The sequence below is a fragment of the Pteropus medius genome, unplaced genomic scaffold (genome assembly GCF_902729225.1).
Source record: "Pteropus medius unplaced genomic scaffold, Ma_sr-lr_union100, whole genome shotgun sequence".
NCBI classification, from domain to species: domain Eukaryota; kingdom Metazoa; phylum Chordata; class Mammalia; order Chiroptera; family Pteropodidae; genus Pteropus; species Pteropus medius.
Genome location: NW_024354875.1, coordinates 10,082,707 through 10,099,259, shown reverse-complemented (window position 1 = coordinate 10,099,259; position 16,553 = coordinate 10,082,707). Strand labels below are relative to the sequence as shown.

Here is a 16,553-nt window from a genome sequence, read left to right as displayed (position 1 = left end):
CAAATATATTGTAAAGTGAAGATGACAGAGCCCCCAGCTGCTTAGCATTTGATAACGAGATTCATGATGGGTCTTCCAACTGCCATACTATTTTCTGTACATTTTATTAAGCAGATGCAAATGTTATTGTGGATTTGGTCATAAGGTTTGTAGTTAGGCAAAGTCCAAAAACTTTCCACTCTATTTTTCAAATAGCAAATTTCTTTGGCTTATAGAGGTGGCTACTGTATGGCTGAGCATTGAAAACTCTTTAGAGAGCGTTTCCAGGGATTATTGCTTCTCTGAGGGTCAACCACAAATTTCATAAAGCAAATTTATGTTCACATTACAATTTTTTATAAGCTAGAATGCATGTATCTATCCCTTTGTGATTTTTATGTACCCAGGGAGAAGTAAGTTTAATAATAATGCTAATAATACTCTTCAGCAATTCTATTTCTAGCATTGTGATAATATGAAATTAATTATAAGAGAAAGTTATTTTATGTTTTGCAGAACTGTTGGCTCTCTATAAAATGTTTTCTTAATAGCTTTTCTTCTCATCTAAAATTTAAATTCTTTTCTGTGTCCATGAATAAATATCGTTGCTTATTGTCTCTTCCTTCTCTCTATCCACTCTACCAATTTTACACATAGTAATTTTTATTATTCTCCTGTTACTTCTTCTTGAGATATTTTATGGTAAAATAAAGGCTGTGTTTTTTAAGAACCTGTAAGATTCAATCATAGCCTAAAATATACAACTTATCTTTTTGTTCATAACACAATTAGATAGCTTAGAAAGTAGCAAAAATAAATATGATTTCTGCTGCTCTTTACTGTAGTTGTCATATAGTTATTTTAATTATTTTATGATTTATAGCATGTCTACTTTCAAAGAGGATTTCAGGTTTCTTGTATTACCACGTGAGGAAAATGATAAAAAGTAAGTACAGAGTACAATATATGCAGATGAGAAACAAATTAGAATCTATTAAGTGTTTTTCTACTTAAAACTTGACCAAATTTTCTTAGAACTTCCTAGCAACTAGGGCAAAAAGGGAACCTGAATGGAATTTGTAACCAAGAAAATAAACACAAATACACACACAAACATCTTCTAAAAAAAGTTTCTACTAAAGCAAACAGTGAACTCTAATTTTTCAACTCGACTTAAGAAACATTTCTCTGACTAATATATATAATTTTTAAAATAAATAAATTTGGGGGGTTATAGTTGCTGAAATTTAAAGAAAAATAGCAAACTTTTAAAATATTGCTTATAATACACTTTTTCAGACACTGTCAACTTTTATTCCTTTGGTCAACAAATAGTAGAAATATTTTCCCTGATAAAACATGAATTGTAGAAAACAAAACAAACAATAAAATAACCATTAAACTAGATTCCCTTCATTCATTGACAATTTTGAAATGAAATATGATAAAAACACAGAAAATGAAAAGAAATTTGTTCCATATGTGTTATAACTTTGTATGGTATTTCAAAGACAAACAAAACCTCTGAAAGCTAGAGTTAATAAGTATTCTTTAAAAAATTAAATATATTTGGTCTCTTTATCCATCCAATTTGGATATTTAATTTTTTTTAATTTTCTTTATTAAAGATAATGAAAGGTGGCTGGTTTGAAATTTTAGGAATCATTGTGACATATATGTATTTATCGGGCACCAAAACACGTGCACATTTAATAAGTAGCAATAGAGGTATAAACTCTTAAATGTCAAAAGAAGTCTTTTTACAGGATTGATTTGCTTCATAAATAAATCTCACTAAATAATATCACCTTACCACTCCCTGGCCTGTATATTAACCTCCAAACTCTTCTTTAGAGAATGATAAATATTAAGAACAAATTAACAGGATTAGAATAAAATTGATATTCTGAAAGCAAACTCAGGAAAGAAAAAAATAAGACCTACAACTAAGGAAATATATATCCTCAGGTCAAATTAATCCAGGATTTTTTTCAAAATTTTTATTTACATGTTAGACATTTGAATGAATATTAGTGGCATCTAAAAAGTGAAGACAAACGAAAGCATTATTAAACAACTATTTAGCACACCTTTAAACTCAATCCAGGATTATTTAAGTCGTTATTTTCTCCAATAAATACACACTCCTCTAACTAATGCTGACAGCCTCATCAAACATTGTGTTCCCTCACTGGTCTGTCAGGAGATGCTCGGTTTTCGCCTTTACCTGCCCCAGCAGACAAAAATTCTGGCTCGGAATCCCAGCCCCAGGTACCCAGAGCCAAGCAGATTAGCCTTGGGGCTTTGTGGGCGAGTCCTGGACTCAGGCCCTACACACTCGACCTGGCTGCATGTGCGGCCCCCAAAATACTGCCTTTCTATGCTTCCAGCCACTCCTTTCTTCAGCAATGGCTATATTTCTGGTCTGTGAAAAATTTCTATTTTTTTAATGTTACTATATGTTTGTAAATTTATTTTTTCTATTATTTCTCTGTGTTTGAAATAGAAGGGAGTATTTTTAGTTTGTACTTATCATGCTATCTCAAACTAGAAGTCACATTATGATCCTATAATATAATCATATAAAACAGAAATGTATACAGTGTAATGATTACTCAATAATAAGTAGTAGGAAATAGCTCTTGCTTTTGCTTGCAATCCTTCTATAAAGTAGTTTTTGTTTTTAAACATTTTGAATAGGTAACATATTCATATAGTTAATAAATTAAAAATAAATTTTCCTTAAAAGTCCATTAATTTGGGCTGCTTTAAACATGAGTGTGTTCTTTATACATGTGTTGGGGTTTGATGTAAAGTGACATTATTGAATCATTGTACTGGGAAAACGCATGTCAGAATCTTTATTTAGGTTGTCCAAATACCACAAAGACTTTTCCAGTCTCCTGCATGGTTTCTGGGGTCTAAGTTAGAACAAAAGATAAACATTTATTTAACTCTTTTGTTTTCACTGTGGAATATGTTATGAACTGTATTGTATCCTCTCAAAATTTGTATGTTGAAGCTCTAATCGCCAATATGACAGAAGTGATGAAGGTTAAATGACATCATAAGGGTAAGGCCTTAATCTGACAGGACTGGCAATCAATAAGATGAAGAAGACACACTAGAGATCTCTTTCTCTCTGAGGTGCACAGAAGAAAGGCCATGTGAGGACACAGGATGCAGCATCTACAAGCCAGAAAAAGAGGCCGAACCAGAAACCGACCACTGTTGAACTTCTAGCCTCCCTCCAGGACTGCGAAAAAGTAAATGTCTGTTAAGCCATGCAGTCTGTGGTACTTTGTTATGGCAGCCCAGGCTGACTGAGACAGTATATTGTGTGTCCTTCCCTGAGAGCCTTTCTTCTCCCTTCTCCGGACTCACCCAGTTGTCTCCTGAGCAGGGTGGGGAAGGATTCACCTGGCTGCATGAAATAAACAAGGGGATCTGGTACTCTAACTGCATTTTAATCAGACTTTCAAAAACAAATCTTTCTGTTTTTATTCCTATCTTCACTCTCACTTCCAGAGCTGCTTACGGGGAGTAATTCCCAAGCTTTTTGAGGGATCTGCAGTGTAAAGCAAGTGGCAGTTTATTTTTCACCCATCAATGGGTGATTAGAATTTGGTTAGCTTATTTATTTATTTATTTTTAAACAGAGACACTTAATGTTTGTTTGCTTGCTATTCAGTTCCCAAAATGTTGCTATCATTTCCTTTGCCATTCTATTTGTCTTTTGGGGGTTACACATTATTTTTTCTAATTCTATTAAGAGTAGTTTAGTGACATTTAAAAAAAAGAGTGCTTAACTGCATGTGTTCAGTCCTCCGTCATTAATTGAAAATTGCCTCTTTTTTGAAGCACTAATCTCAATGATTAATTTTATATTTCTTTGTATTATGTGATGATGTGTATATACTAATTTTACATTTCTTTGTATCTTTAATGGGAGTCTCATGAGGATGAGGCTGGTAAGGATTTTATCTTTAGTGTCTACCACAAGTTCTGACACACAGCAGGAGTTCAATAATTATTTTTTTAACAAATGAGATATTCCCTAGATTTTCGTGATTGTCAATTGCCATAATTCTTTCTGGGTGTAAGTTCTACTTTCTTCACTCTAATTCTATTTTCCCTCTAGATCCTGATTACTGGCCAGGATACAATTGGGGTGAAACAATAAATATATTTTTACAAACGCCTATAAGAGAGTGAGGTATGAAAACCATTTTGAAAGTTAGAGTTTTCCTAAGTCCTCCTTTTATTTCCAAATAATACCACTCCAACTCTTAAATGTCATTATTTTTTGTATTTAATACTCTAAATTTCATATAAGATTTCTGGCAATATTGAATATTTGTTCAACTCAAAAAAATAATTATTTTTCAAAATGTTAACACATTTACCTTCTAAAACTAGCTCGACTACCGCCAAGAGTACAAATCATTCACTTTAAGAAACACATTATAGACCGAAAAAAAAGCATAAACTATATTATTTTCGACAATGCTCAGCCTAGTTTTAAATAGATCACCAAGAATTACTTTGAAATGAGACAAAAAATGATTGATGTTTTAGGCCTTTAGCATATGAAAGTAAGTGTTTATTTTACCATATAATGAAATCTTAGAAATTTAAGTTGATTTTTATGAAATTTGTTTAATTATAACAAATGATTATGTTTTTAATTGGGGAATAAATATTAATTTTAAAATACACAATATCATGTTCTCTGTAGCAATCAAGTCTCAAATAAAGGTATGCTTGCTCTTTACTCTTATTGGTTAAAATAGAAGAAAATCAAGATATTCTTCAACAAGATTTTGACCCTATAATCTACATTTATAACGAAATAATAATGTCTTTACAATTGTTTTGGAAAAAATTAATTTTGTACTTACCAACAATGTCAGTCATGAGGCCTGTAATAGTCTCATCTCCTATAATCCAAGGACGTTTCCCTACGTCAAGACCATAGCCTCCCCTGAAATTGAAAAGGAACATAAATATTCTTAGCTTGTGTGTGGCGGGTGTGTGTGTGTGTGAGAGTATGTACATGCACACGATTTTTTAAATATAAACATTAGCAACTGGACATTTCTAGTCTGTGTAATGTTTTGCTAATTATATGAAAGCATGCTTTCTAAAACCAAAGTAATACTTAAGAACTCTGTGTTTTAATTTGTAATTTTTAAATATCTTTGACTTCTTTTATGTTGAAGATTAGGGAAGATTACCCATATACTACTTCATTATTATTATCTTTTAAAATCTAAGCTGTTATTTTTTCTCTTTGATTTTGAAAATGTCAACACTATATGAATACTCTTCTTGTATACCTGTAACATATAGAGTATCTATACTAAAACATACCTATTTTTTGAGGCTAGAGATTAAACTGCTTGTAAACTCAATTTTAATACATTGCTATAATCTATAAATTAAATAAAAGTATATAAAATGTAACTATAGTCATGATGACATTTTAAGTAGATAAACTTGCCAATAATCAAAGCCAATACTACATCTTGCTCTATTTTCTAGCAATTTCATCTATCATATTATAGCTTAATTTCATTATTCTAGTAAATATCCCAGTAGGCATAATGGAAAAACATAAAATACATAAGAGAATTAAACTTTCAAAAAGTTTCCACCAAACAAGGAAGGCAAATACATTTGAAAAATATAGAAGAAACTAAATAAAGGATCAAAAGGGGAGCTGTTACAAACTTGTATCTTAGGAAGCTCTGAATATGATTGCTTTTAATTCTTTAGGAATTCAGAAACTATGTAAACTTGGAAAGAAGGTAAGCATGTGTTTTTGGTGTAGTGCAAACTGAATCCATGCTCTGAAATTCAGTAAACTGGTAGTGGGTGAACCTGTTCTCAGAGGTAAAGGGTAGCAGAATATGCCACCCTATAATATGTCTCTGTGGTATATTATCTTGAGCTGTAGGGACTTGAAAAACATCAAATTCAGGGAAAGTCTTTCTCTAAACTCTCTTATCTGCTTAAAAACAGACCCTCCAAGAAAAACTCAATTTTTGTAAATCCCCGACATATAAATTTCATCAATCAAGGAAGATCGACTCTTTTTTTAAATTAATTTATTTTTATGGTGGCATTGGTTAATGAAATACGAGAAGTTTCAGCTGTACATCTAACAATAGGGCATACATATGTTTACATTGTTAATATGCAATCTAAATATGTAATATAAAATCTCCTATAGTTAGATTTCTGTCACCACTTATTCGACCCTTTTTACTCCGTCTACTTCCCCTTTCCCCCTACCTTCTAGTAACCACTAGTCTATTGTCCATATCTATGAGTCTCTGTTTGTTTGTCTCGTTCATTTGTTGCTTTTAGGTTTATATCCCACATATAAGTGATATCATGTGATTTTCAACTTTTTCTGTCTTGCTTATTTCGCTTAGCATGATTATCTCAAGGTCCATGGAGTATTTCATCTCTTCTTATAAGATTGACTCACCACTAAAGAGATTAGATGTCAACACCATGCTTAGACAAACTTTGACACAAACTTCATGCCTCTCATTTGTTATTCACGGGTCTATTCATCTTTCTTAAAAATCATTTACTCTTCCCCAAAGGGCCTTCATTCCTTCTTTTCCATATTAAGATGATATTTAAGCCTGAATTCTAAGCCACTTTGGATAGTTACTCATTTTTCCCTGGGTCTCTTCCATGTATACCTGAGGGATACATGATAATAAACTTGTTTGTTTTTCTCTTGTTAATCTGTCTTTTATTATAGTGGTCTCAGCCAAGAACTCAGAAGAGTGGGGGGAAATTACTTTTCTTTCCCTAGAGATCAGCAAAAGAACTGGAGGAGAGGAGCCCGGTTTTGTAACCTTTGCTTATTTTCGTGAAGTGAATACTACCATTGTAGCCAATTTCAGCATATCGATAAAAATCATGAATACTTAACAATTGGTTTTCATTACCTGGTCTGAGCCAGTTCCAGTTCACTACTGGTTATGAGACTATAATTAATAGAAGCTTATAGGACCTAATTTTCCACTTTTGTAAAAGTAAATGAGTGACAATATGTACTTTAAAGGAGTGATGTGAAATAAGATAACCTGTAAAAAAAGGCTGGTATACAGTATCTCTTTTCTGAGTCTTCTTTCTTAATGTAAATCTAAGGCTAACACTCCTTTCATGGGCATGTGGAATATAATACAATCTTTAAAATAATATTTCAATTACCATATAAACTGAGATGAAGAAAGAGGACTTTCTTTAAGAATAAAGGTAAACTATAAGAACTAAAGAGGAAGAGAAGGGCAATTGTTAGTTATTATTATTCATATTATTAGATAGCCTGCAGCTTGCTTCATTTTTTGACTTTCTAATATAAATGCTAAAGTCAGAAATCATTATCATTAAATGGTAGTTAAAGGCAGATACTTGGCTCCTTTTTTATTTTAATCACATAGAGCTCCATGGCCTTTGCTGATAGCACAATACATCTTATTACATTTAGGTAGTAAAATTCTATGTTCTGCCTCAGAGAATTTATATCTCAGAATATTATGCCACCTACTTCTCACTCTGGTAGACACCGTGGTAGTAGTAATAATCTTTAAGGATATGTTTCTTCCTGCAATGCTTTTGGCATCTCCTTTCCTTTAAAATATCACACACAGAATCTGCTCCTTCATTTTGTCATGCCACTAGCCTGGGGTAGTGAAATGTATTTAGAGAGTATTACCAAATAAACTCAAAGTAAAATAGCCTGTCATTAGAAAAAGTCGATGTAGATCACAGTGCATTTATAAACATTCATATTAGTATTAAGAAACACTATATTGTTCTCCTTCAAAACTGCTTAATATAATTACAGCATAGTTGCAGTCTTCATTTACAAATACTGGAAAGGAAGAGAGGATGGGAGAGAGTTAACTCTCTGCCATAGCATAAATCATTGCCATGAGTGGAGTTTTCTCTGAGATGTCTACGAAGCAGTATTTGCTCATGAAATTAGATTTTGGGATATAAAATCTAATTAAGAGCTTAATAGAAATGTGGTTCCTCTTTAAATAGGGCTGTACTTTAACTATCCTACAAAATGAAAAGTAGCTCTGCTTTTAAAAGCTCTCTCCTCAATAAGTAGATAAATAAGAATTCACAGTATTCCTTCATGATAGCACAACTTTTTTTTCTGTGACCCAATAGATCATTAACTAATACAGATTTCAGAAAAATCTTTGTAACATGTCATACCATCTGCTTTCTTATTCGAAGGGTGGCAGAATATGCCTCACTAAAATTTTCCTCTATGACACAAGAATTCTTTTGAGCTATAGGCACTTGAAAAACAGCATATGCGGGGAGAGGCTGTCTCTGAATTCCCCTTATCAGTCTAAAGACAGATCTTCCAAAAGAAACTCCATTGTCCTAAATCTCCTCCCCAGGAGTTTCATCATCCAGGGAATATTGACTTCTGTCACAGAAGGAGACTATAAGTCGACACCTCACCCAGACGGTACTGTCACAAACTATCTTACCCCGCATTCATTCTTCTAAGGGTCCATCAGCCTTCTTAAAACTCATTCATTCTCTCCTAAGAGGCCTACATCTCCCTACTTTTTCCCTATTAAGATGATATATAAGCTCTCAAATCTCACTGCTTTTTTTGGGTATTTATTTTTTCTTTTCCTGTGATGGTTGGGTATTTTTGGGTATTTTTGGGTCTTTTTTTTCCTCCTGCACATATTAAAAATTAATAAATTTGTATGTCTTTTCTCCTGATAATTTACCTGTTGTCAGTTTATTTCATAGGTCCAGCTATCAGACCTAAGAGAGTAGAGGGAAAGTCTTTCCTCCCCACTCAGAGAATATTTTTAAAGAAATAATCATTTAAATTGAAAGAAATGCAGTGTCTGCAGCAGCACAGCTTTCCCTGGTGTTTCACCAGTGCCCTTTCTGCACACGCTATATAAAGTAAGTCATTGTCTGAAAATCAGATGTTTGCTCCTAATATGTAATTCAGTGGGCTGTTTTTCTCTTTAAGTAATCCTACCTAAAATTTTATAGTTCTTAGAGGAATCCCTGTAAAGACACAATTATGACAAATTTTTACTCCTATGAAAAAGAAAACTATATCTAGCAGATATGACAATACCGAAGACCCAAAATATTGTGATTATATCTTAGGGACATTTTTCAGCTTACAATGTGCTCTTTAGGATTGACATATCTTTCTCTTCTAGCTGAGCTTTATCAACATGATTATTAACCCATGCTATTTGCCTTTAAATAATATGAGCCATTAGTAAATATTTAATAAAAGATGCTCTCAGAAAAAATTTTAAGCTTATAGACTATCTATTCAACTGATCCACATACTGATCTTGTTACTTATTGTTATAGTACTATTTTGCTGAAAATTTATCATTATATGTCAAATGGGTCAAATCATCCTAAATATTTTTTATTTTAGAATATTACCTAAATATTGTCATTTCACAAAACAAATATAGTATTCAAAGTAAAGTGTTATTAATCTGCTTTAGAAATCATAGAGTTGAAAATGATATTAGGAAATAATAAGCACTTTTAAAAAAGCGCAAAAGTAAGTGCTGTATTTTCACAGTTTTGACTTAAATAACTTGAAGTTTGGAAGAAATGATTCAGGTCCTAAAATACTTCTAAGTATGCCTCCATTCTTGACCTTCCTTTAGTATAAGTAATCAAAGATGATATCATATGAATTATAAGATCAAGTTGCATTATAACCAGTGATGGTTTGCTTTATAATAGGTAGGTAGTATGTATGCAATAGGCCATAAAAGATGAAGACTGGAAAATGACAACCATGAGCCAAATGGCATTTCTTATCTTCTGGATGACCAGTTAGAGACTTGATATCAATATATCAGAGCAATATCTTACATAATGAAAGAACTCTAATTTTTATGTTACTATTAATATTATAACATTTTAATATTATTTTTTCCTGTTAAGCAACTAATTTCAATGTGCATTAGAGTATTTAGTGGCCGTGTAGCTCTCTTTGACTCAGTCCTTCCTCAGATCTTCCACTGGTCAAGAAGAGAGAGAGGCACTGGCCAGGCTTGGGTATCTGCTAAGAAGTAGGGCAAAAGTTGGGTAGGAGAAGGTGAAGAGGAACAGACAATCAGATAAAACAGCAAAATAATGGGAGGCACTGGATCTAGAGGAAAACTGAACATATGCAGAGGAGATTTAGTACAAAAAGTAAAGCAGCAGAAAGGGAAGTAAGAGGACCAACAGCCCACCAGAATGGTGTTAGGTAGATAGATACACATGAGCGATGGGGGAATGAAGGCCCAACCCAGAGACTTCCCTTAGGACCTCTCTGAAACACTTGTTTTATAGTTAAACATTACCTTTACATCCTGGAACACAAAGAAATAAAAACTTCAGAAATAACTGCTGATTTGGTCCGGTCCCAAGTGCTCGTGCAGTTAGTATATACATTGACTTTCCTTGACTATAGCCTCATTATACCAGCATTATAATATCATACATATGCCCGGAAGTTCATGAATCTAATGATAGCAGACTGAATTCTGGGTAACTGCATGCACAATAGACAAATGGTTATATAATAGCTAAATGTCAATCAACTGACCTCACATGCCAATCATCTAGCACTACCCCTGTAACCACCCATCAAGGGTTAATATAAGGTATACCTCCCTAATTTTGCAGGGCTACTGCCATCTCTGGCATAGCCTGTTTCTTTCTTGAAATACTTTAATAAATTTTGCTTTTCTTAAACTTTGCTGATATGCAATTCTTTACTGCATTGGTGAAAAGGACCAAGCCCCTCAATGTTCCCAGTGTGCCAGGAAGGGTAACAGTGGCATGAAGAATACTTTAAACTGGAGCATGTGAACAAACAGCAGCCAAAGAAAGAAACAGTGTCTAAACTTAAGCAGAACCCCCTGGAAATACAGCTGCTATTGACCCACCCTCAGAGGGAGGATGACTCTCTGAATTCAGTTGCCATCAATCTCCCTCTTGGGGAGCTTCCAGCCAGGAATAATAGTGCACATTGTCATTAGGACGAAAAAGCCTAATGGAACCTTCTATACTTTCCTACTGATGCTCTAAAACTATTCCCTTTTGTTAAGCTGGTATATAAACCTATACCCTTGGCTATTCGGTAAACCACTGCTTGTAGAGTGCTTCTGCATGCAAGTAAAATAAAATTTTCCTCCTGTTAATTTGGCAATCATTAATTAATTAAGAGACCTCCAATCAAAGGGTATAAATTGGTAGAAGAAAAGTTTTCCTCCCAACAGAACCTTAACTGGAAAAGGCCAGAAGAGGATTTTAAACTATATATGTAAGAGCAAAGAAATAATGAAAAACTCTTTTGAGATCAAATATGGGGGTGGGATAGGAGAGAACAGGATTATAATCACTCACCTCAAACACCACTGACACTGATCAGCCATGATGTTGACTGGGCTACCCCAACACAAAGCAAGAAGGCTAAATACAACATAGACTAAGTAAAACAAAACAAACCAGCTACTTAGTCTTTTTCTCAGAAGAAGTCTTTTTAGTTTATACTGCTTGAAGAATTAAAATATACCTCCTTTCCAAATCATTTGTCTAATGAAAAATAGGTGGAGGGAGAGTTTAAGATTATGTAATGTTCTGTTGTCACAAGGTAAAATATAAAATTGAAAGGTAATGGTAATAGAAAAGTAAGTGTTATGACAGGGAGGTACTTTCCTGGAATATAATTTCAAAGTCTTGAAAATAATCAATCAGTCTTTTAATAATTAGGATATGAATAGGATAGCAAAGCAGCATTTTTAAAAATGCCTAGATAATAAAAATGCACAGCCTTGCTGGTTGACTATCCAAGAGGCAAGGACACTTTCTGAAGTTTAAATTCATTTAATCTAAGTCTCTGTTCTCTTTTACATTAAAGCCAGAAATGAATATTAAACATTTTTATTAACTATGGCCCTCATTTTTAAAATGCTGAAACCTACTACTGGAATATGCTCCCAAATTCAGTGATATTTATTTTCCAATGTATGTATAAAAGTTATGCAGATAAAGTTATAATGAGCTTAAGAAGTTATATAAACTTTGTATTAAGTTGTGAACTTATACTTTTAACAACTAAAATTAAGAACTTTGCAGAGTTATTTAATAGTAGTGTCGTTATTTGCAGAGTCAATGTAAACTAACTTTTTTAAAAAGGTACTATTTCCAGTATGAAAGACCAGTGTCATAAAGAGTAAAGAAAGACAGAGAAGACATTCTGAGTTTCTATTAGAGCTAAATGTCTTACCTTTAGAATTCTTACATGGCTTATTTTCATTTTTTCTGAAAATATTTTCCTGACTTTCAGTTTTGGCTCCCCCTTAATAACTACTTTTCAGACTCTAATAATTAGAAAATATTTTAAAAATATTTCTACTTATTTTTAAGTTATAAATGTGTAAACATGTTTAATAATATAAAATTTTTTAAATAGTTAAAAATATTTTGAAAATGTTTCTAGTTTCAGCTTTATCAGTACTTACTGGGGAAAGATAAGATATACAAAGGATTAGGGATTTATAATACAACTAAGAAAGTGAACTTAATGAAAATAAACATCTCTAAATTGACCACTAATGCAATAGACATTTGAGACGGCTATCAATGTGGTCGAAAAGGTTGGGATTAAAGAGAGTAAGCATTCAGGTAATTAGAGAGTATGAAAGGTTTGTAGGCAGCAAGATAAAATTAGAACAGAAGAAATAGAGAAAAGAATGGATCCTGAATTAAGATTTCTGCATTGCTGGAGTGAATCTGCTTAGTTAAGCCCAAGTGGAGAATCTTCTCAGAAATCATGTTCAGTTTGGGAAGAAACGTGCCTTCTGCTCCATTAGACCTTTTGCCCCACCCAAAGAAACCACAATTTTTATTTATAAAAATTAGCGTGATAGAGTTTAGCCAAGAACTAATCATGAAACAGCTAAATTAAATCATAAATGTTAACTCCATTCTAAATCATTAAAGAAATAAAATAAAATGATTACATGTATTTTAAAAGTAACAACTCAGGAGAAAGACTGAAATTTTTAAACAATTAAAAATTTTTCTCTTGCCACTAACTTGCCATATGACCTTATTTATTGATCCTCAGTTATTTCATCAACGACACGAGAGTATTGAAAAACATGGTTGCTAAGGTTCCTTTCTGCCCTAAAATTCCAGCATTTCATTACATAAGTTTCCAAATATTAGACAACCTAGTGTGATTTTTAAAATTTTTACAGGAGATGTTGAATGATAGCTTTTGAAATCATACTTACATTTTGGCCCACTTATCTAGTTCTTCTTCCAGATATGTTTTAACCATTTTTGGTTGAAGGCCAAGAGAATGTCCTAAGAAATAAATGGCGTTTTCATCCTTATTCACTAAAGATAAATCAACTGAAACAGAAGAAAATATTTAAAAAATGCTTATTAAATTAATTCACGTTCTTCCATTTGGCATTGTTAATCCAGTACAAACAATTAATATGATTAACTCCAAGAAGGATAATAAATAACTTAATTCTTCCCAAGGATAACATCAAGTTCTCTGAAAAAAAAATAATTTTTTATACTTATATTTTAAAATATAATTTACATATATAGAAGCTTTTGTCGAGATCGCTCATATTTATTTTCCTTCACCAGAAAATCTAAATTAGCAACTACTCTGAATCATAAATAGCCAAAGGCATTAAAAAAAGGAAGTATATCAGCCTATGTAGTCAGAGTGGAAGGTTATCAGAATTTAGGCAAGTACTAACCTTCTGAATTAATTGGTGTTGTAGATATGGCAATCTTTAAAGAAATCTAATTGATCACTTATACATCTAAAGTAGATATATTGAATTATTACCTTTTCTCATTCTATATATCTATATACATATAATATTAAAACATATATAGACAAAGATCATTCTCTATATCTACTTAGTCAAATAAATCAGAACTTTAGTGATTTGTCTATCTTATAACTCTCCCCTGACTGCAATGAATGAAGTTTCATCAGCAAGCTAATCGATGTGCTTAAAATATAGTCCAGAAATGCATACATTTATAATTGTGTTCTACTAAATATTCTTTTAATTCTGTGGGAAAAATATACCCCTGGCTGATATTTCATTCGAATCATTTGGTAATATATTTGTCTTTACTTTAGGCTACCTAATTAAACCTTTCCAGGCTCTTTAAAGACCTACCATCGATTTCAACCTGATCTCTTTTATAGATACTGTGCATCTTTTTTATTGCATCTCTTAAGCCTGACCCAATAAAAGAGACGTAATTATTGTTCACACATTTAAATTGATTCATTAAGTTCTTAATAAATCAATTTAGAATCAATTCATTTAGACCTAGAGAACAAATATTGAATCAATGAATCAATTCATTTAGACCTAGAGAACAAATATTGAAGGATTTTATTTAGAATTCTGTGCTTTTAATTGGTGTATCATGGGTCGAATTTCAACTAAGCATTCAAATAAGTACATATTGAAAACTAAACATATTCTCTGGGTGTATCAGCCCTATCAATGATCTAGGATAAGGAGGCAACAACTTGGATCTTTATTCCCATTATCTTATTTTTTCTTTCATTGCTGATGCTTTTATAGACAAATAGGTAGTGGGTTGCTTTTATTTAGAAAGTCATTTTTTTAAAAAGGTGTTCAATGTGAAAGAAAAGCAGAATTGTAAACTAAATTATCTTGTTCCATGACAGCCCAAGATATGGTTCATTATGAATTAGCTTTATTTTTATCACACTTCTGCTTGTCAAATAAATTTCACTTAAGACTCATTCAATCACCTGTATGATATCTCCATCAGGCCCTATACCTGTAAATTTATTTTCTTTACAGATTCATTTTCTTCTCTCTCCCTCCCTTCTCCTCCCCACAGCCTCTTTCCCCTCACTCTCATTCTCATTTCTCTCTCTCTCTCTCTCTCTCTCTCTCTCTCTCTCTCTCTCTCCTTAGCTTTTCTTGAATGGAATGTTTCTTTAGAGAAAAGAGAATAAGTTAGCAACGTGAGAAGGATAGTTGGTACCTGAAGTAGGAAGCACCACATCTTACCTTCATTCATACCTACTGTACACCCACTACCCTCCCCCACTCCCCTGTCAGTAACTAATCCTGAGAAATAATAGCTATGATAGCTTGGGGTGGAGGAGGAGATACAGAACTCAAGTGACAGCAGTAAAGGACCCTTGAGGGTATTGAGAGGGCCCTCAGACAGCTGCTGTACAAAGATTATATCATGCACATAGATATTATGTTTATAATTATACGGCTCAAAGTTATTTTTCCTTTTCCCCTTCTCTCCCTTCTATTCCTTAGTCTGTTGCAAGCCAACAACTCTTTTCATATTCCATATATGAGGAGGAAGAGAAATAAGTTGAACATAGCATTCTCAAATTGTGATCAGCTTCTGGATCTTCTTCAAATATAGGATTCTTCATGTGTTCCCCAAATGTCTAGGGGTTGTTCTGCATTTGTGCCAAGGGGAGCCCCTTGGTTAGGATACCAGTTATTTTTTAGACTTTGGGGTCAACAATGACTTATGTATTCCCATTCATAATAATGTCAATTATTATTGATTGTCACATCAATCATTACTGGTAATCACCCGTTGCTTCTTTACAGGTAGAGTTCAAGTCTAGAGTCTTCCAGAATACATATAGAATGTTTGAGCTCTAGATGAGAATATATTTCTTTCTATTTCAGTGCCAGTGGCCTGGTTGTTACACGATTCTACATCTTGTGGGTTCTGTTGGATGGCTTGTTTAATATTTTGTGTTCAAGGCCTTGGAAGAATCCCCTTTATGAATACATTCACTGCATTTATTCTTTCTTCCAAATTCAAGTCAAAAATGACATAAACCAGTCATTCTTGTTCTTTAGGGTATTTTCTGTCTGTTGACAACTTTTTAACATATAGAAGATTTGATGTTCTTCTAAAAGATATATTTTTAAAATGATAGTATTCATATTTCTTTTCTTTGAAGTAAGAGATGCCAATTTGGGCATAAGCCATTATAATTTCTCAATAGTCTTTTTTGGTTTTCTCTCTTAGTTTAAAAGCCTTTTCACAAAGGACACGCAGCTTACTACAATTTCTCCTTTTTCAAAATAAACTTCTGCTTGATTAACACATCATTTTGGTGGGTCCCAAAATCTTGGTTAAGTCATAATGCTTCAAGACTGACCAACTCTTCTTTTGCCAACCTTTCTCTTTTTTAGTGCCTTTGCTTCTTTTATTTGAGAAGATCTTCATCTTTTGTATTTGGTTTCATTTCACATTTGGTATGAAAAAATAAATGAAATGAAATGTCTCAGTTTCTTCCTCTTAACCCATACTGTCCAGACCATACTGCCATAGGACAGTGCGTAAATAAATAAATGTGCCTGCATTCTCATAAAACTTTATTACAAAAAAATGTTTGCTGACTCTTGTCCTAGGGTCACTCTCTTAATTCTAGCACAGGTTGGGAATGTGGAAAGAATTTA

The 16,553-nt window shown here is 32.8% G+C and overlaps 1 protein-coding gene across 4 annotated transcripts in view; it reads right to left on the bottom strand.

Annotated features, from left to right (window-relative positions):
* Positions 1 to 16,553, bottom strand: part of KYNU (kynureninase) — a 109,389-nt gene that overhangs the window by 64,522 nt on the left and 28,314 nt on the right. For 3 of the 4 annotated variants that reach the window (XM_039855288.1, XM_039855286.1, XM_039855289.1), the window contains 2 exons: positions 13,323 to 13,443; positions 4,881 to 4,963 (listed from right to left, as the gene is read on the bottom strand). In XM_039855288.1, the coding sequence (XP_039711222.1) occupies positions 4,881 to 4,963; positions 13,323 to 13,443 (204 nt within the window). The remainder of the gene's footprint in view (positions 1 to 4,880; positions 4,964 to 13,322; positions 13,444 to 16,553) is intronic. The other variant, XM_039855287.1, reaches the window with a different exon arrangement.